Consider the following 21063-nt stretch of genomic DNA (forward strand, 5'->3'; position numbering starts at 1 on the left):
GTAAAATGTGAAAATTATGATTCACAATGATTTCAAGAGACGAGACAAAACAGAAAAAACTTGCTACCGAGTTAAATGCAATTTAAAAGTTAAAGATATTTGAGGGTATTTCTCATTCACTAAATCTCTGAAAGTTAATGACGATAAATGAAAAAATTGAAGACGATGTGGATGTGCCTGTGTATGAAGCGAATATGTCGTATACGGAGTCAACTTGACATCCACTCCACGGCCACGGGCCGATGTCAGGTTTCACGACATGTCATTCTTTTATGAATCTGCAGATCCAATGCATTTTGCCAGGAAAAATGCAGGTCTTCCAAACATTCTTTGTGAAGCATCCCGTTCATCAGCTCCAAGTAACAATTTCGTTGATTGGCTAATTACTCCGAATTACACAATTCTTACTACAGCTAGTTCCTTTCATCTTAGATCCAAGTCTTTGTTCTGCTGATAGTCATAATCAAACCATTTACTCTGCGGAGGATTCACCAACTTTCGATAGCGATCACAACCCTTAATTGTTAGCGGGTCGGCATTGGGAGACACGCAATTTAGAAACAATCAACTGATAGAGAATTTCACAACAAACACAATATTTAACTACGACAATCATTGTTCCATAAAAGATTTCGCGGTGAACGCAACTAAGATAATTAATTCATTTTTTTATATATATATATAATTCTTGCTTCACAGAACTTCCCCTCCATGGTGGAATCTTTCTTGCCAGAATTATCCAAAGCTAAACAAATAGTTTCAAGGGAAAAAAGCAATTAGAGACATTTCTATGAACAGAATGGATAAAACATAAATTCGCCAGTCGATTACATTATCACGTAAAAAACATGAAAAGAGAATAGTAGGGAAATTTTTATACTATATGTCGAAATCGGAAATTTTTTTAAAAAATTTAAATAAACTTTTGAACTATACAAACCCGATTTTTAAATGAAACAGCATTATTTTACGAAACAATCGTTATATTTGTGATCCAGCCCATCAAAGTGAATTACCTGCTGATAACTTTTCTAATCAAATAACACATATTTAACCTATTCCCTTAAACTTACTTGAAAAAAAAAACACCCTGCTTCTTAACAACAAATTTGATATTTGAAAACTTAAGAAAGCAACCCACCGAAACTAAAAACTCTGTTCCTACAGCATCTCAGCCATTGGATACAAAAATTTTAATAATGACCAATTCCATGTAATTTTGAAGTTATGTCAACATCCATTTGATCCGGCAGACATATTTAAACAGTATAAATATGCGTCAAACATTCCCACTCTCAAACCAAACAAAGATAAAACTAAAATTTCTTCCTATCGTCCTAATTTTAGTTTTTTGCAAAGTCTTTGAACGCATCATTATTTCATTAGCAATAAAAAAATTTTTAGAATAGATTTTGTTGCCTTTCAGAAACAAACAAACTGCAATTTGAGACACAAACCACAGAAACTCGTTAAAAAAAATCATTGGGGCAAATTTTGATATCAAGACCGCATACGATTCTGTCCACATCGATGCCATATTTTTAAATGCTTACAGCTTGGCATAAAGCAGACAATATGGCAAAGTGGTTAGCCAACTTCTTTCAACCCAAAACTTTTCAGACTGGAATAGAGGACTACACGGGTAGAGTACTTTCACGCATCCTATTCGTCATTTTTATGCACGATTTCTATGAAACTATGAAGAAAGGTGTTCTTTTAGCGGATGATATCTTTATTTCTTTTTGCAGCTATGCTTAGTGGGAATTTACTATAAAAAATTCAAAATACGTTAGTAAATAGATATATAAGTGGTATAATTACTGGAAGATAGAAATCATTCCAAAAAAAAAAAAAAGTGCAATAGCTAAATTTTTCAAAATAATAATAATAATAATAACATATTCTTTCTTATGTAGAATATTCTTTACAATGAGGTGAATCAAAAATTTCTTGGTATATATTTTTTAAAAAAAAGAATCAAAATTTAATAATGCACAAAAATTTCAGGTATTATGTATTCAAAAATATAAACGGTCTCGTTTTATAAAATAAAATTAAAAAAAAAACAAAAAAACATGGTTCCAGGACAAATGATAGCAATTTCAGCATATTTGATAATTACACCACAATCAATAAGTTTTCAGAAACTCAGTTTAAGGCATGCAATACTATTCATACAATGGCACTGAGAATTGCTCTTGATTTCCTAAAATGAGCCCTGAACAATATCCTTCGAAAAATTGCTTCTCAAGAGTTTCTCTCTGAAAAAATCAAGCGGCTGACGCTCCAATTTTTCATTAACCAAATAACTAATGATTTATATTCCACACTTCTAATACAGCATTCACACAATAATCGGGTAAATTAATTAAATACCAAAGGCAAAATCAAACAAACAAATAAATAATAAAAACCTACCGTGTTGATACTTAAAAAAATTAACCGCTCTTCGAATCTAATTATCACCATGACTGAAATCCTCTTGGCTGATTCCACTTATTTCGAAATATTTTTACTTATTTTAAATTTCAAGAAGCTGAAAGAAAAAAAAAAACTATTTTGCAGAATGTATTCAGAACTATTGATGTATTCCAAAATATTCCAATATACTTCAGACATTGGTTTCTCCTCTATTCGAAAATTCATATTTCGAATCCACCTAGTCAACTCTATTTTTACTGCAGAAAGTTTGGATATCGCAGAAGTGTTGGATGTTGTTGTTATCTCTGTAAAAAAAATACATAATTCTTACAGATAGCTAACTAGTGCTTACACCTTTGAAAATTATCTCCATCCAGTCACCAAAAAATCATACATAGTCTTGAACAAAGACTATACTAAGTAAAAGTAAAGTAAAAAATCATACAAAGAATAGTCAAAATATAGTCTTAACCTAAGAATATCCTTTCAATGGGTATCTGGCCATTTCAATATAATCTGGAGCAAACTAATGGATCGTTTAGCCAAAGAAGTTGTAGAAAAATTCCTTTCAATGAATGAATCTTTCCTAAATATATTTCAAATCTTGAGAAAAAAAATAATCACAACCAATTATCACTTTTGAGGCTCCAATTTTTCACTTTTAATGTTATTAAAAAATAATAATAATTAAAAAAAAAAAGGTTGCCACATTTGGCGACTTATCACCAACAAAACGTTACAATTTGATGCAAACACCCACCATGTACCCAATTCTTCTATCTGGCCAATAAAGGGCAGGGTCGTACACAGGGTCGAAGTTATTGCTCGAAGAAGCAGAGAGAAGAAAATGGGAATAAACATGAAACAGCGAGGTGAGGTATTGAAAGTTATATATATATATTAAATTTTCAATTTTTATAACTAGTAAAAAAAGTTCTGGAGTTCAAACGATTTTGAAATCAGAATAAAAACCATTGCTTTTCTAAAAGTTATTGACTGCACAATACAATAGTCACATGATCATTCCAAACCAATCAGATTTTTTAAAAAATCTGGCCTTGAGACAGTGTTAGAGTTTGAACGATTTTGAGATGGAAGAAAAATACCCATTGATTTCTAAATATCAACGCATGTGTAATCTGAGAGTCATGTTATTGTTTAAAACTGTTTTAAATTGCCCCCCCCCCAAAAAAAAAAATTCTGGCACCAAGGAAAAAAAAAATGTTAGAACTTGATTGATATCAAAAACCATCACTTTTTTTAAATGTTGATGATTGCAAAACATGAGTCATTTGAACATGGTGCTTTTCTATCAGAATGATACCATGTGACTTAAAAAAATAATGTTCTTGCATGATAACTAGAAATTTTCGATACCAGATTTCAATTTTTTTCAATTTATTTTTTTACTTTTCACAATCTAGAATTAAATAACTTACTTTTCCTATCCTATCAGCAGGAATCAAAATACAAAAGCAGGTTTTAATATTAGATTAAATACACTTTGGATATCAATGCTTTAACAATTGTATAATAAATTGCAAATCACAAAATCTGAACCAAAAATATGCTCACATATATTTCTGTTGAGTATACAGTTATTACCTTTCACCTGCACATTATTTAAAACTCTTTTTAATAACATTTGATATTGAGATGCAAATGTATTTTATGGCATTTGGTATTAAATTATTCTTACTATTGGATTCCAAACAATATTTATAATAACCCTGTAGAATGGTGAAACTAAATGCCATTTATTTAAAAGCTTTCAAAAAGTAATTAATTCAGCATTATTAATTGAAACTTCTTAAGAAGTTGAATATGAAAACTTGACAATTGTACATGGATTTTCTTTTTAAATACTACTACAAACTAGAAAAAAAAAGATGCAATGGCTAATATATTATATATATGGCTAATATATATAAGTATTTTCAAGACAAAAAGATATTAACCCAAGAATAGCATTAAGTAAGCAGACACAAATCTGAAATGTGATTTAACATGCAAAAATTGTTTTATTTGTGTTCTAAACTGCACAGATACAATGAAGCACAAAATAAACAGAGCACTAATGAATACTAAAATTGTTGATATCAGATTCATAAATTATTCACAAATTCCATGTAATACACAAATATGCTTATGCTTATAATAATATTCAATAACTTGAAGAGAAACAGCAAGAAATACATCCTCCATAAAAGAAATCCTTAATAAATAAAAGATTGGACTGAACTTGAAATTTTCACTATAAAACATTGGCAAAACACAAGCAATTCAAAACATCAACACTTATTCAACTTGCAAATGTGCCAATCCTTTCTTTATTTGGATCAAAGCATTTCAATACATAATTCAATTCACATTCACAAGCAATTTCAAAAATTCTAATTAAATATTCTTTAGATAAAACATTTTTGAAGTATCATTGCAACAAAAATTATAATGCACGCTTTTGTCTTTTAAATGCTACAAAGCAGCCCAAAAAGAGAATTTTAATTTTTATTTGAGAACAGAAGCATTATTTCATATGATTATAGAAAGATACTCAAATGAATATTAACCTGATAAATATTTACATTTATGCTTCATAATTGTGTTGGCTGACTGTATTTTTCATTTATAAGTTCAAATTAAGCCATGCTTAAATATTAAAATTTAATATAAAAAATCACATGGAATCAACAAGCATCAAATATAACACAGATTTTTGGTTGATTTTAACCAAAGTTGATGCATATTCCCAAAGCAGAAACTGTAATTTGATTAAGGAAAAACGTAAGGCTATGGCCATGCAAATGTAAAAATTCACAAGTGAAAATGACATTTCTTTACATTATTTACAACAAACAGATAATACAAGGTAGCATATATCAATAAATAATACACATATTCAAAATGACACATTGATCTTTTCTATAATAAAATTGCTAAAGGGAAAAAATTAGGAAAACCTTGCAACATGATTTTTCTCATTTCATCCTTCTACCGTATTGTTATTCTTTTCTACAGAATCATCATCTTCTTCACTTGTAGATGACACCATCTTATCTTTATCTTTATACAACAGAAATATATTATGCACCATTTCGGTTACTTTATTTTCAGACACATCACTAAATCCCTGTAAATAAAAATTTGACATTATTTAAAATATACTGTCATTGACATAATTTAAGTTTCTACAGATTTAAAATATACTAAAACTTTTATTAAAAAATACTATAATAGTAGGGGAGTGAAAACAATGTCATTGATAATTCAATAGATTTCAAAATAATAAGCAAGTTAAATGTTGCCATTTTTAGAAAGTTAATAATATAAACTAGACAACATGTCTTCCTTAAAATTTGCTTCTATCTCATGAACATGTTATTCCCCCTTGCTCTGCATAAAATTCTGGATCCTAGGCAAGATTGTGAATAGTTACAAGTGCTCAGATTTTTATTTTCAAGAGTTATATACCTGAGTTGTGTTGGCAAGAAAAAACAAATATATATTTTGGATCCTCCTCCCCCCCATTTTTTTTTCTTTTTCTTTTTTTTCCCCTTTCTTTCCCAAAATTTAATTACAGAACTGCAATTGTAGTCACAGGATCCCATATTATATTTCATTTATTTAAGTGATAGTGCTTTTGATTTATAATGTTCACATGCATATGAAAGCACAGACAATTCATATTATCAATCACTAGACAGATTTGGTTCATAAGGATGATAAGGATCAACATTTTAGATGCCAAAATTGTTGACTAAATTTGATTTTCCTACGTTATTGCATTTACAAGTTTGTGAAAGTACAGACTGACAGTAGTTATATTCGCCTCTATTTGGATAATGAGACAGATTTTCTCTTAACAGACTTTACTAAAAATTTGATAATGTAAAGATCAATACCACATTTCATCCATTTAAGTCAAAATGTATTTGAGCTATTGTCTTTACAGATAGACAAACACAGTGTAAAACAGGCAGGCAGTGTTTTTCAGACTCAGAGAGATACAAGATATAAAAGTTCATCAATTTAAAATTTTAGACAATTATATTATCTTCTCTCTGCATATTTCATACAAAAAAAAAGCAAAAAAGTTCAAAACAATATATTAGTATGACATTAGCATCAATTAAATATTTTAAAAGAAAGTATTAATGCTACTGCACATTAGCAAAAGAATATGTAATGAATAATTTATAATGCTGCAAATGTGCGACAAATTTAATGAGATAAATAAATGTCACTTTTGGCAAGAAATAGCTACTATTTGGACATCAAATGAGTTACATTAAGTTTTATAACCTGAAAAATAAGTAAATGAAAGGAAAAGGTAGGAGATGGAAGAGACTTGGATGTTTAATTCTACTAAAGATATGAAATTTACATTTACATATATCTGGTATTAACATAAAATAATGAACCATGCCAAAAATAAGCACCAAAAAGTAAAATTAGGATTCATTTAACAATAAATAGTACAAAAAATGTCTGAGATATTAAAAATATCATAAAACTATTACATAAAAGAAAATTAATAACCAGAAAGACAAAGTTTAATTTAAAAAATTTAAATCTTCACTTCCACGGAAATGTGTCACACTTGAAACCCACCGTAAACAAAACAAAAAGTAAAATAAGTAAGTTTTTATAGATTAATTCAATTTGTTATTTTCTCAGTTTCTTTTTTTTTAAATTGATATTTGCAGTATTTTTCATGTTTAACAAAACTTACTATTTGTAGATGTGTTGATGAAGTTATGTAATTTCAATTCAGTGATTTAATGATTGGAAATTTCCAGAAATCTTTGAATGTAAAATATTCAAATATGCAGCCATGCTTCTATCAAAGACCACGTATTATAGGAAATATAATTCACATTTTTCAGAAAATTTTTCAAAATAAAAAATTGGCTCATTAGTGTGTAATAATGAATGAGATGGAAAAATAAATTTTAATGCAGTAAATAAATAGAGTAACACTACAAAATATTGACAAAAAAGATGAAACATTTCAAAAATGCCAAAAATTTTAAATAGTAACCAGCATATTTAGTTATACTGGGTTAAAAATTTTGTTTTTTTCTCGTAATGAAATATTTTAAACATCCGTCATGCAAGAAAATTTATTAAATATTTATTTATACAAATAAATATTAAAAATACAAATATGTATTTAATATTAGCACTTGATGGAATTCCACCATGTCTATAAACAAATGTTTTTGAAGTAACTTTTTTTAATAGCAAATAAACATTTTATAGAAAGTATCGCAGTCAACAAAACCTTTCTATCATTTGTAATTTTATTTTTAATTAAAATAAAAAAAAATCTATTGTACCGGCTACCTGAATTTTAGGCTGTTCTTATTTGTTTTTTTGAAAATTATACTGTCAAAACAATTTTTTTTAAAGTTCATTTGCCCTGTAAGCGATAAAGAAAATTATATAAAATGTAGTTAAATATTGTAAGAGGTCATTTGAATATGCCTTCACAGCTAAGAATATGAAGAGAGTCACCTTTAATTGAATTCCAAGAAAGTTGAGAAAGTACAACTAAAAGCAAGTAGTCAAATTTTGAATCAATTTTTGAGTAAAAAGAAACTTTGAAATATATATATTTTTTTAAAGTTAACAAAACATTTTTTTTCAGGATTAGGTAAAACAAGTCTTATTTAAACAGATCTCTTTATTATGCATTAGCTTCTTTAAATTTTATTTACTAAGCAAATTTTAGGCACCAATTTATTGCAAGTAGTTGCAAAACTGTGCATCATTTTTTAATTAACTAAAAAAAATTAACAATTTTGTTAATTAAAATGATATTTTCATTAAAATCATGCTTATGCTTCATAGTATTTATAAGAAAATATGTTCCATAGTTTACCACATTATAAAAAGAATAAAGATTGGCATTTTATACTATGAACACCATATGATTATTAAAAACAAAATGTAAGCAAACAAATAGAATTCTGAACAGTTGATGATAAATACAATAAATAGAAAAGTAACCAGCAAACATGGCTTTCTAGCATACTCTCAAATAAAGGTATTATTCCAGATATTGCCTTGCATTGCACTGGCATATAAAAAAGGAGTTTTTGGTGATTAATCCCTGGCATGTGGTTCACAGTATCCAAAAATAGAATTTTTGTTTTAGATACATTTTTTCTAATCTATTGAATCAAATTCTGTCATAGTACTACACTTGTAATCGCATACATGCTTCTGAAAGTACAGACTGATAGATAGTCAAACCTTAATTGGATCTGGTTCAAAATTTGAAAAGTGTCTGCACTACAGATTTTAAATCTGTACATCGAATTGTATCCATCTAGAGCTCTTCGTTTTGTATTCAAATAGATTTCCTCTGAACAGATTTTGCTAAAAATTTCATAGAAATCTTCAAAATGGGTGTAAAAACCATATACCAAATTTCATCTGTCTATTCAGAATTTTTTCAAGTTACTTTTGTCCCAGACAGATAGAAATTTTCCAAAAATGTATTCTTCGAACATAGTGAGGTCTAAAACATGGAGATTAGTGAAAATTTTGAGTTTAAATATTGACAATTACACTACTTTCTCCATACTTTGCATATGAGAAAGTAAAAAGCACTGTTTTGAAGAGAACTGGGCTTTTTTCAACAAATGGGTTAACAATATCAGAAATAAATGTTATAAATGCTTTAATTCGACCCGAAACCGTTGGACATGTCTGATGATAATAAAATATTACAATGACTTTTATATTTAATAATAATAAATCAAGTATTTCAAAAAATGAAGTAAAAAATATTACATGAAACCAAGGCTGCAATGCTGACAGGTGAGACTGATATCCATGAACCTGCAATGCTGCCTCAATGCAAGCTATACATATGTCTGCAGGTTTATAATTCAAGCACATCTTATTTATGTAGAAATCATTGATAAATTTCAGGCTTGTGTCACCCATTTTTTCAAGAAATCCATCTATATGGCTAGCTTTTTGCTGAAGAACACTTAGAAAAGTTGCTAAATACTGTAACATAAATAAATAAAAATAAATAGACTGAAAACTGTTGAAAATACTCATAAATAATTAATATTACACAATAATCATCAAGAAAATTTTTAAAATGGAAATTTAATTATGATAAAAACTAACTCACCGTAACATATTTTAGTAAAGATACGATTCAAAGTGATGAAAAGATCAGCGTAAATGACCTTTAAAGGGACAATAGTCAAACATAAACTATACAAAGTTTTAGAAAGGCAGGAATCAAACTAGTGAATTAACATCTTTGATAAGTTCCTCATTCAAGCATTCATTTCTTCTTATAGCAAAGGTTACAGATAAAAAACAAAAGAGGTCTGTAAATTCAATGGTATCTATTTATTGCTAGTTCGCTTGAGGTATTTAGGACAGAAAACCATTAGAAATATTATTTAAAACTTAGATTCTAATAGTAGGATGAAAATTTGATAACATAGGATCAAAATATTAATTCATGATTGGCTAAGAAACACTAAATATTCTAAAGATTAAAAACTGCACTATCAATATTTAACATTTAATTCAAAAAATTGAATACATTTATGATAATATACATTAATTTATGAGTGGCTAAGAAACCCTAAATATTCAAAACAAAATCATAGAACAAAAACTGTATTACTATTTGCAGCATTTATTTTATAAATGAAATAAATTTATGTTTATAGAAAGGACCCAAACATTCATTTAGAAATAATAATGAATTTTCAAAGTTTCATTATTCTTAATACAAATATGATTTTATCATAATAGTACACAATGCTGAGAGACTCAAAGTGATATCAACAAAGAAAAAAATGTTACAGCTCATCATACTTGTAACATAAAAATGTAATACAATAAAATATCATTTTATATTTTTTGTATTATGTCAATAAAAGTAAAAAAATAATCAATATTTTATTATTCAATAGAGCTTATTTATTAGAAAAATTGTTTTACTATAATTGAAATTAGAACAATGCTTAAATATTTAAAAATACAGAAGATTCCCGAGGATCCGGCCTAATGTGACGGAAAGGCAGGCCAGATAACAAAACTCCCAAATAGGCTGGAGTTTCTTTGCCCACCAATATCAGCAGACAAAATTTTTATACCAAGGCTCACTGTTATAACACCTAATTTCTTATGTCTTACTAAATACTAAACCCTCCATTTATCTCTAGCTATGTAGAATGTGAATGCGAGCGTTATCTGGTGAATCATAAAAGCAGTTGCCTGTAAAGTGTGGAGTTAAAATAGAAGACTCTGTCCTGGTAATTTATATTATGTTTATATACTGCACTGCATGCTTCAAGAATTTATTAGAGAAAAAGTAAGTTACAATATATAAATTGCTCACATTTTAACATAAATTCTGTAATGCCTAACTTAAATGTTGCCAATGCAATACTTTGCCTTCCTCATTTAACTACGGTGAAGGAAAACTAGGACGGATAGATGTAAACCTGACACTCGGAAGTATACTGAATTTAAAAGTTTTTTAAATAAATTTTTATAATAATTATTAGGATGTTAAATAAGCTCTCACTGATTTCTTGAAGATTAATACTTTATTTAAAATAATTAGTAAAAAACATGTTACTGAAACTATTGACTCTCACTGGTCATCACTTTCTCCATTCTTTATGGAGAACTTGAATTCCCCATCATAAAATTGACAAATCTTTTAACACTACACCAGAGTCATCTCATTTTTTTATACCTTCATAAGAATAGAAAAGCTACTCAGTCAGACCATCATTAAAAAAAAAAAATGATAATCAGAAGAGATACTATCAGGTGAAAATAGTGAATGAAACAGAACTTCTCATTTAAGTGTTTCCAAATAGACTTTCATCAGTTTTGAGACTAAATATTGTGATGCTGCAAAAACACTTTGTTGCATCTCTATTCATATAGTAATAATTTTCCCTTCAATACTGGGTTCTAACATTTAAACTGTCATTGACACTGATCTCTCTTATAGTTTCATTTCATTTGAGCAACTCATAATAAACTACACCCAGCTGATCCTACCAAATGCAGAGCATGGAGAATAGACTTATTTCATGACTTTCTATGATATGTTATAAGCTGAAAGAATATCTATTTTTCATCGCCAAACATGATATGATGCAGAAATTCATTTCCTATTTTGTAATTGAAGCAGCTGTTCATACCTGACTTCAACGAATTCAGTACCCAATGATATTGCTTTTGAACAATTCCTTACGCTTCCAGATGTTTTAAAACCATTGTGTGATCAACTTTAAATGGTTCTGCATTTAATATGAGTCAATGTGAAGCAGTTTATATGCGTTTTTCTTTCGAATACATTTGAAACACTTTGCTATATGCACAGTAAAATAAATAAGCTTAAGGAAAAGAAAGGAATCAAGTAGATTTTGGAATCAAATAAATATGTTAGAACATTTCTTAAAAAATAATGAAAGCAAAAGCATTATTCATAATATTCAGTATGAAAGTATTTCCCTTTTTCAAAAAATTCGTAACAATCTAACAATACATTTTTGATAAATTTATTTGGTATTTTTAGACTCCTGCAAGGTTGAATACTTAATTCTTATGTTTAACTCAAAGGGAAAAACAATAATCATTTGAATTTTCATTCAAAACTTGAAATATGCCTTTAGACATATTAATATTCTTTCAAACACAAGCTATCCCACTTTTTTTACTTCAGAAGTTAACAAGAAAAAGTTTAATTGGGAAATTTTAAAATGCACAATTTTTATACAGGAAAAGATAATGTACACTTCAAAAATCTATAAGTGTTACAGAACTATTTTTGCTTAATTGCAATGCAATATATTAAATAACATTTTTAAATATCAGTAAAAATTTCATACCTGATGAGCTATGTTGTATCGGAGGTTAAATACAAGCATTCTTTGCATAATGCATATAATTGTAATCAAGGATTTCTTGAGAACACTAAATTTCATGGTTCCAGGGTGCAAGTTATCGGCAGTTCCATTTACCATGCTAAATAATTACTCAAAAATCATATTCAATATTATGTACATTAAGCATAATAAATCAAAAACAATTTATTATTATTTTTTAAAAATTACAATTCAATAAGGCATTGAGAATTCATGCATATAAAATTACAGATTCATAATTCATAAAAAAAATATATATAATTTGATTGTAATTTATTAAAAGCAACACTTTACAGAAAAAATAGTCCTATAATTCATAAAGTTCAATGAATTTGGTTTTAAATCAATTTAGAAAAAAAGGAAGAAAAAAAAACTGCTTCTCTTAAAAATGGCGGTATAGAATAAAGCTGACATTCCCCCTCCCAAGTTGAAGATGGAAATGGTACTTAAAAATTTGTTTTTAGCTTTAACTTAAGAAAATCCACATGATTTGGAGAAAAAAATTAACTTTTAAGAGAATTGATAAGCATTTATTTTTTGTTCCTTTTAACTGGTATATATCCTGAATTTTACAAAATGGAAAATAAATATCTTTATTTAAACATTACTTATTTAAAAGAATTTTGATTTCAATGATTAGAAAAATAAAAAAATATTAGACTTTTGTTTTGTGGATACAGATTAGGTAGTTTTCTTGAAAGTTAAAAATTTTCACTTTGATACAATATTATTGAAAAAAAAAAAAAAAAAAAAAAACCATACAAAAATGTGGATTAAGTTTCCAAAATAAAAGCCATCATCAACAAAAATTAATCAAAAGATTAATGATACATTTTAAAGAAATCAGTTGAATAAGAACAGCTTTAGTACTAAAACACATGAAAGATAATAACAATAAAGAGATGATGCTCATAATTCCCTAACCTTGAGAAAACTTGAAAATGACATTACTAACATGGTTTTTTGGCAAAGTACTAAAATACTTAATCATTAAAGCAAAATAAAGCTCCATTATTTGCACTTAGCAAATATAAAAATGCTTTCATCATATAATTCCTATAGAAATATACTGACACAACTAAAAAAATGTGTTTGAGTTTAATTCTCTAAAAATAAGCCCGAAACTTACTTACTGGACAAAAATGAACAAAACTTTCTGGCTGGATCAAAAATATCATAAAGTTGTAATACTGGGTATTACAAACAAGTAAAAAACTTTTTATATTGCTTCAAACTTAGTTATATTGGGTTTAATATAAAATTCATCTTTTGTGATATGATAACAATCTAAAGGTAAAATATTTAATGAGTGTTGGATATAATAACATATAACAATAACATAAGGCATATACCTAATATTCTGTAACTGTTTTTTTATTTCTAAATACTCTTGTTAACTAATAATAGAATAGGTAATTAAAGGCAATATAAACCAAATTTAATAGTTTTGAAATCTTGTTTACCTAGATTAGAAATTTATATATGTCAGTTTAATAAAGTACCATATTTTTGGAAAAATTTAGATGATTTAATTTTAACAGCATATTTATTTCTTGAAGATTTTGATATCAGTTTAGCAATAGGCATGCTTATAAAAAATTTGAAAGAGGAGGGGGCAGACAAATAATAATTTTGTCAATATAATATGAAAAGACAAATAAACTTTTCATTAAAATAAAATATCTTCACCATATGAAATACAGTTCAATGAAAGATAGCTAAGAACAACTTTATTATCAGTGGATTATGCAGTGCATGTTTCTATTTAACTAATAACAGTAAAAAGATATCAAAAACAAATATCTTTTATTTTATATGCAGAATTTATAATCACTTTATATTACTCAGACTAAACTAAAATTTGTTTCAAATAATTTTAAATGTATGTATTTGGGACTATTTATATAAGTGAAATTATATATCTCTTAAACTTCTTCCACATAATTGAGATTATATCAAAATCAATTTATTAATATATATATGCTTAAACTGGCTTTATTATAACATAACTAACTGCCAACAAAGCATATTTAAAATAACATTTGCATACTGAGTCTATTGTAGTAGCACATTTAATTTCAATAAATATTACTATAAAATATTTAATGTTTTTATTTTTAAAAAAATCTTTGCAGAGTTGATTAGTAATTTTCTTGAATTTAGAAGTTAACAGCCATTAAAATGAGAAGTTCTTTGAAGATAAAGAAAAATACCTAAAGATTATAGATTTTTTTAATAAATTTTTCCACATTTCTATTTCTTGTAATTAGAAACACAAAAATGTTTTTGAAGATACAAATTTCTGTTAACTAATAATTGAATCATATATATCGTAAATCTAAATTTATGTCCATTTACTGACTATATGTTTATAGTCAATAAATGATGCAGAGTGTCATTGAATTCATGGGCTAAATTTTAAGAGTAGATAAAATACATATAAAAAGCATCTTTTGTACAGCAATATGTGGTTGAGAAAAAAATACAAAAAAAAACTGTAGTCAGGGGGGGGATGCTGAGGAAATGGGGGAAAAAATCTCTTCATTTACACAATATTTTTAAAGTACACGATATATAATTAGTGACATAGTTTAAATGAAGATTAATGTTTTGTAAAAAAATATTGAATATTTATGGAAGTTTGCTTATCAAATCAACTGTAAAACAATTTTATCGAGTTTGAACGGCATCACATAAGTTTCAGATAATCTTTGCTGTCAGAATACTTTTTATTGATGCAGCAATTCATGCTCTCGGAGAAAGTAGACATATCCTATGTATTTCTTATTATTTCCATTTACACTTTCATTTCCAACCCCATGCTGCTGTACAAAAAGTAATAGTAAAGTAGAAATATATACTATATATTGCTACTTCATATGTATTTTACCTATCCTTAAAGTTAAGCTCAAGAATTCAAGACACTCTATATATTTTAACATAAACTACCTATACCAGCCAATACTTGCCATTCTTAAGAGAAATTTTAAAAACATTATTTCAATATACATTCTTTATGGGAAGAAAACTTTGACAGAATCTCCTAACTCCAACCATTGTACTGATTTCAACAATTCCTATTTCATTTGAAGGTTCATGATGCCCAAATACATCACTGATTTTTGCTCTTCAAATTCTAAAAGATATCACAAAATAAAACTTTGACAAAGTAACTAGGCAGGATGGATTTCATCATTCTGGATACATGGCTAACTCAGCAAGTTACTAGCCACTTTTGGTGATCAGTATGTTTGTCAACATAATTTACTTTTTAGACTATTAAATAATTAACATAAAATGCATTCTTGGTTTAAAAAATTTTTTTAACCTTGTTATTGGATATGATTGAAAAACATGAATTTAATTCAAACAGTTTACAGAAAATTAAACAGTTAATATTTACGAGATAAAAGCAGAAGTGAAAATTCTAGACAGTTAAAAAGCCCACAATTGAGTGTTCTGATGAGAATATAATAAATTTTTTTGAACAGGATAGAATCTTTGATTCAAGTAGAATAAAAAAAATATTATTAAGATTAAGAGAAAAAATTGTATAGAAATGAAATATCTTTAAAAAGGCAATTTTTTGAGTATTAAGAATTACAAAGACCATTTTTGTAAATAATTGCTTTGTAAGATATAAACACTGATTTTTATAAGCAAGCAATTATCCATTTGGAGACAGTTCAGCTTGTTTTGGTGATGGGTTAAATTTTCTGTTTTAAGTCTATTTCTTGATTTCTGTTACATCATCTTTCAATTGATTGGACTCAATAATGAAACAGCGAATGTTTTTTTTCTAAAATTTTGCAGCTACATTAATTAATTAAGGAAAGTGCAGCTATAAAAGCATTAAAGGAGGTACTCTGAAATTCATGCAAGAGTTTATTTATATTTGATTGCTGAAATTTGACAATAAAAAGTAAGAGTGATTTCTAAGCTACATATGTTCTAGTTTTATATGTGTAGATTAAACATAACCAATATTCGTGCCATAGCAGCTGGTCATCAAAGGTAGTAAATAATGATAGTGCTCCATATATTCACATTTACAAGAAAATAATGCATTAAATTTTTGTCAATATGCATAGTTAAATTAAAATTGTATGTTAGTTTTGAAATTAAGTGTAATATAGAATAATGTTTCATAAGTAAGATAAAAATACAAATAACAATTAGAAAATACAGAAAGAAACATAAAAAATATATCTTACTGGTAAAATAAAAATACAAGTGCATCTATCTCAAGTTCTTTTTCTACAGCTCTGCTACTTAAATGCAATGCTGAAGCTGCAACCATCTAAATAATATAAATGTAATTATATTATATAATTCAGTTATTTTATAAAATTATTAAGTATTACATGAATTAATTGATGAATTTTGTTATAGTGTTTGATTCAGTTAATAATATCTATTTATTCTAGAAAATAATTAATTATATTTTGAAATTAATTCATGATAGAGGGATTGTAAAATAATACCATCGCTGTCCATTCTGAGATATAGAAACAATATGAATTTTCGTATATGTGCCAATCAGAATTTGTTTTTCACTAAAATGGAAAGAAGATGAAAATGCATAACAAACTGTAAAAAAGCGTTCTTCCTCTATAGAATAAAATCATCGCAGATATTATTAAAGGAACAGTATTTTTATGGAATGAGAACTGCTCTATTTTATATTTTGCATACTTATTTAATATTGAAACTCTCCTTCAGCCCCCCTTTTTTTGTATACATCATTTAAAGAATTTCCCTCCAAAACAGCATCTAAACATGTATTAAAAAAAAAAAAATTAATTTTAACATATCATATAAAGAAATGAAAAGTAAATACTGTTCATATCAAGATCTTGGGATTAGCAATTTTGGATGATGGCATTTCACAAGGGAGTGATATACAGTATGATGAGCACATTTCTGGAATTATATGTGAAGCTTTAACCTTAATTTTCATGCCACTACATAATTTTCTTAAAGTTTTTATTTCAGCTTGACATTTTCGATTGTAACATTTTAATTTGAAATTTGCATAAGTTATGTATACTGGCTAGCTATATGAGCATTATATTCATATAGCTAGTTTAAGCAGTAATAAAAATTTCAGGAATTGTACAAAGAATATTGTACTACGAATGACAAATTTGAAATCTTATCTGACTTCAAACATGCCCCCCCCCATCATAATTCGATGATAAATAAACAAAACTCCCTCCTGAACAGAGAATCAGCATCACATCCTTCTCTACAAAATATCAAATTGCACCTTTCTCAGGAAGAGAGGATTGTGTGTCCCAGGAGGTGAACGAAGAAACAGACGCCCTAGACGGGCTCAGCCAGTTTGGTTCTTTCTTAAATTAATTTGAAGATTAAACAAAATTATAATTTAAAACCTCATGGATACTGTAGGAAAATAGGCAATTGATTTTGATAAAATTTCATTTTTTAAAAACTCGAAAAAATTTCCAAATTTGAAGCAAAAAATCAGGGTATCTTTAACATAAAATGAATGTCATAAAAGAAACTAAAATTTCTCCTGTTGCCATCTATCATCCTAAAGGAGACTAAAAGCTAACTTTCCACCAATTTTTGGGATTTTAAAGCCAATAGTTTTTTCTATAGAAAATTTTTAAATTGTGTCCTCTTTTGTGAGCACCACCCTGCAAAAAGTTAAATATAGTAAACAAGGAGCAGTAAACACAAAATTCACTATTCTAGATGATAATACTTTAAAACACACTTATCAAATTGTCAGCATTTCAATTAATGCCATTAAAAAGATTTGCCAAGCAGCAGGAGATGAATTTAATCAAAATTGATCAAATGAAGTTTTATGACTTTTATATTAAGTGAGAAAGAACGCTAGAATTAAATGACTTCCTGTTTTGATAAAAAAAAAAAAAAAAATGAAGAAATGAATTTAAAAAATTTTAAATCTACAGTTTACTTAATTATAATTCAATGTTTAAGTCATTTATTGAAAATACAAATTGTTATTGTTCTAAAGTATTTTCATGTAAATGCATGTCCTTTCAAAGCAGTTTCATGGATTACTAAGTTTTCTAATTCTATGAATAAATAAGATTCACTTTTATTGCTAAATATCTTCTCAATTTTTCAGCTCGCTAATATTTACGCACAATCAATGCTTCCAGGTGCATGCATGAATGGTTTCTATACCTGGGAAATGACAGTATTAAACTGTACAAAAGATATTTTGTAATAAAAGCTCACTACCAAAATGCAAGCTTTTTTTGTTGCATTATTTTATATCTTTATGAATATAATATACCAATAGAAATGGATTAAGTAGAAAAATCTTTAAAACATACAAAATTAAAACTACAAAAAGCATACAAATACAAATATGACCAACTAGAAATTTGTCTCATTATATATATAAAAAAATAATTTAATTTTTTTTAGACAGTCATTGTCTACTTACAGCAGGATCATATGGAGTATTTCCAACATATCTTACAAAATTGTGGTACATCAGAAGTGCTTTGGTGATTAATTCTATATCACATTCTGCTTTCGCACCTAAAACATATATGATAAGACTTTAAAAACTGATTTTTATATCTTATCCACAAAAGAATCGAAATACAGAAAATAATATTCACTACAGAAATCTTACTCCAAATATAATATTAAGAGGCAAAATAATAATAATAATAGCAAGATAAATGCATAACTGAAGAAATTTTAGTAATATCTACTAAAATGTCCATCAAATAACTCTTTAAAAAATGCACACATACAATTTTTTAATACCTTTAAGATACTTTAGCCTGATAAGATAGGTCAGTTGAACAAATGACAATATTATATTTCTTTCAATCTAATTCGTTTAGCCCACATGAATGAAATAAATTATTTTGCAACAAATAACTATATAATACTGGGATTGTGTACCAAATGCTTTTTTTTTTTATAAAAAATATTCTGTGTCCAATTTATATATATATATATGGCATTCAACTTTTATATACACAAATGTGAATGTTTATTATAGAGCATCTTGAAATGGCTGGATCCATTCATATGTAATTTAGTTTGCATATTCCTGTTTGAAGGCCTAAAAAATGTAGAGGTAAATCAATTCCAAACCAGCCCTTTCTGGTCAGAATGCGATTTAATTGTTAAATATTTGGAACAAATGATCTACCTAATCTGACATTTGATTTTCAATTTCCAAACTGCTATTCTAAGAAAATATGATAAAAAAAATTAATCAACACATCAGGATGATATTTAATCCTTCTAAGTAAACTTTGAATACTTTGTTAAAATACATTTTATAAAAAGGCTCATTGCCATTAAATTTGATTCTTATATTGTAATTTGCCAAACTAAAAGTATAATATGATTAAATCTTCTCAAGTGACCATTAGGATAGTAAAACCTTTAAAATATCAAGGGATGTTCTCCAAAATAAATGGTACAATTCTCATGAAAATTAGTTAACAGATTTCATATTGTTAATCTAAAACTCATGAATGGTTGTGCAATTCATTTAAAGAATAGATAATGTTTGGAGTTCCAGAAAAGGAAGCAATGGGTTTGATTTTCAATCTAACATACATGAAAGATTTGAAATGCAATATACTGTATACTCAAATAAAAGAAAATTATTATGCTTTTTAATTGAATATTATTTCAAAAGAATTCAAGTCATATTCTATTAATGAAATAATTTTAATTTACACTATACATTTTATATAATATTATCATGTTCCTCATGAGGCTTAGATACAAAAAAAAATGCTGAGTGCTCTGCTATTAATTAAATTGAACCGCTGAAGCTTTTTAGATCTTTTCCATTGGAAAGGATCAATCTCAGGAATAAATTCCTTTAAATTGATTCTTTTTACACATGTTTCTCCCTTACTCAATGAACAGACATTTTTATAGATTGATTTCACCGAATATCTGTTAAAAGTTTTGCTTTTCATAACGCATATTTTGTATTTCACTTTTTAAAATAATGACAGAACTGATATTCTTTGAACAGATATTTTTATTGATGCAATTAAGATGTAGAAAATTCTTTATTTTTGACAAAAAATGCAAATACATTCCATGCAAAAAAAAAAAAAAAAGAAAGAAAGAAATACGAATTCACTATAAGCCAAAAAATTGCATTCCATTTATACTCTTAAAAAATTCTCCATGACTTTTCCTGGAGTACCTATTTAATCGAACGCTTTTATAAAAACAATTTAAATTTTTCTTATTTCACAAGATACAATAATTCCAAAAAAAGTTTTAATCGGAATAGTACGACAACAGTTTTTTTTTTAATTATTATTTACTCAACATTTTATAAAAATAATTCTTTGAAGTAAAAAAATAATTAAAAAGAAAAAGCCGGACAACAATAAAACGAAACATACCAGCCTCTAATATATAATCTATACCAAGATCCATGTTCCATAAACAAGAACTGGGTCTTTTATTTAAAAACGGATGCTGAACACACATATTTTTCAATAGCCGTTAGTGTTTTATATTCAATCAAAATGTCAGTCCTTCTTTGTGAACCAATCTACTAAACAACTGTCTATATAAGAGACAATTATTGTGCGCAATATTTGTCTCTCAGTTATTGTCTTCAATTGTTCGTTACCTGTTCTTATTATCCCAATTATGTCACGTGATTTTTCTGAGCTAAACATACAACTATTGTGCGCAATAGTTGGCAAGC

The 21063-nt window shown here is 27.1% G+C and overlaps 1 protein-coding gene across 1 annotated transcript; it reads right to left on the reverse strand.

Annotated features, from left to right (window-relative positions):
- Positions 1 to 4422: 4422 nt before the first annotated feature.
- On the reverse strand, positions 4423 to 21023 carry LOC129955030 (cyclin-Q-like). Its single transcript, XM_056068190.1, has 6 exons — positions 20753 to 21023; positions 18799 to 18896; positions 16565 to 16650; positions 12315 to 12450; positions 9223 to 9444; positions 4423 to 5551 (listed from the first exon to the last, which is right to left on the reverse strand). Exons 1-6 carry the CDS (start codon positions 20838 to 20840, stop codon positions 5405 to 5407), a joined length of 777 nt encoding a protein of 258 aa, XP_055924165.1. The 5' UTR covers positions 20841 to 21023; the 3' UTR covers positions 4423 to 5404.
- Positions 21024 to 21063: the final 40 nt, after the last annotated feature.

The sequence above is a fragment of the Argiope bruennichi genome, chromosome 2, assembly GCF_947563725.1.
Source record: "Argiope bruennichi chromosome 2, qqArgBrue1.1, whole genome shotgun sequence".
Taxonomy (NCBI): domain Eukaryota; kingdom Metazoa; phylum Arthropoda; class Arachnida; order Araneae; family Araneidae; genus Argiope; species Argiope bruennichi.

Coding starts and splice junctions, on each gene's coding strand:
- LOC129955030 (XM_056068190.1), bottom strand. CDS start 20,840: ATGTGTGTTCAGCATCCGTTTTTAAATAAAAGACCCAGTTCTTGTTTA. Junction 9,445..12,314: donor GATACAACATAGCTCATCAG/GTATGAAATTTT, acceptor TTTATGTTACAG/TATTTAGCAACTTTTCTAAG. Junction 5,552..9,222: donor CATTGCAGCCTTGGTTTCAT/GTAATATTTTTT, acceptor TTTTATTTACAG/GGATTTAGTGATGTGTCTGA.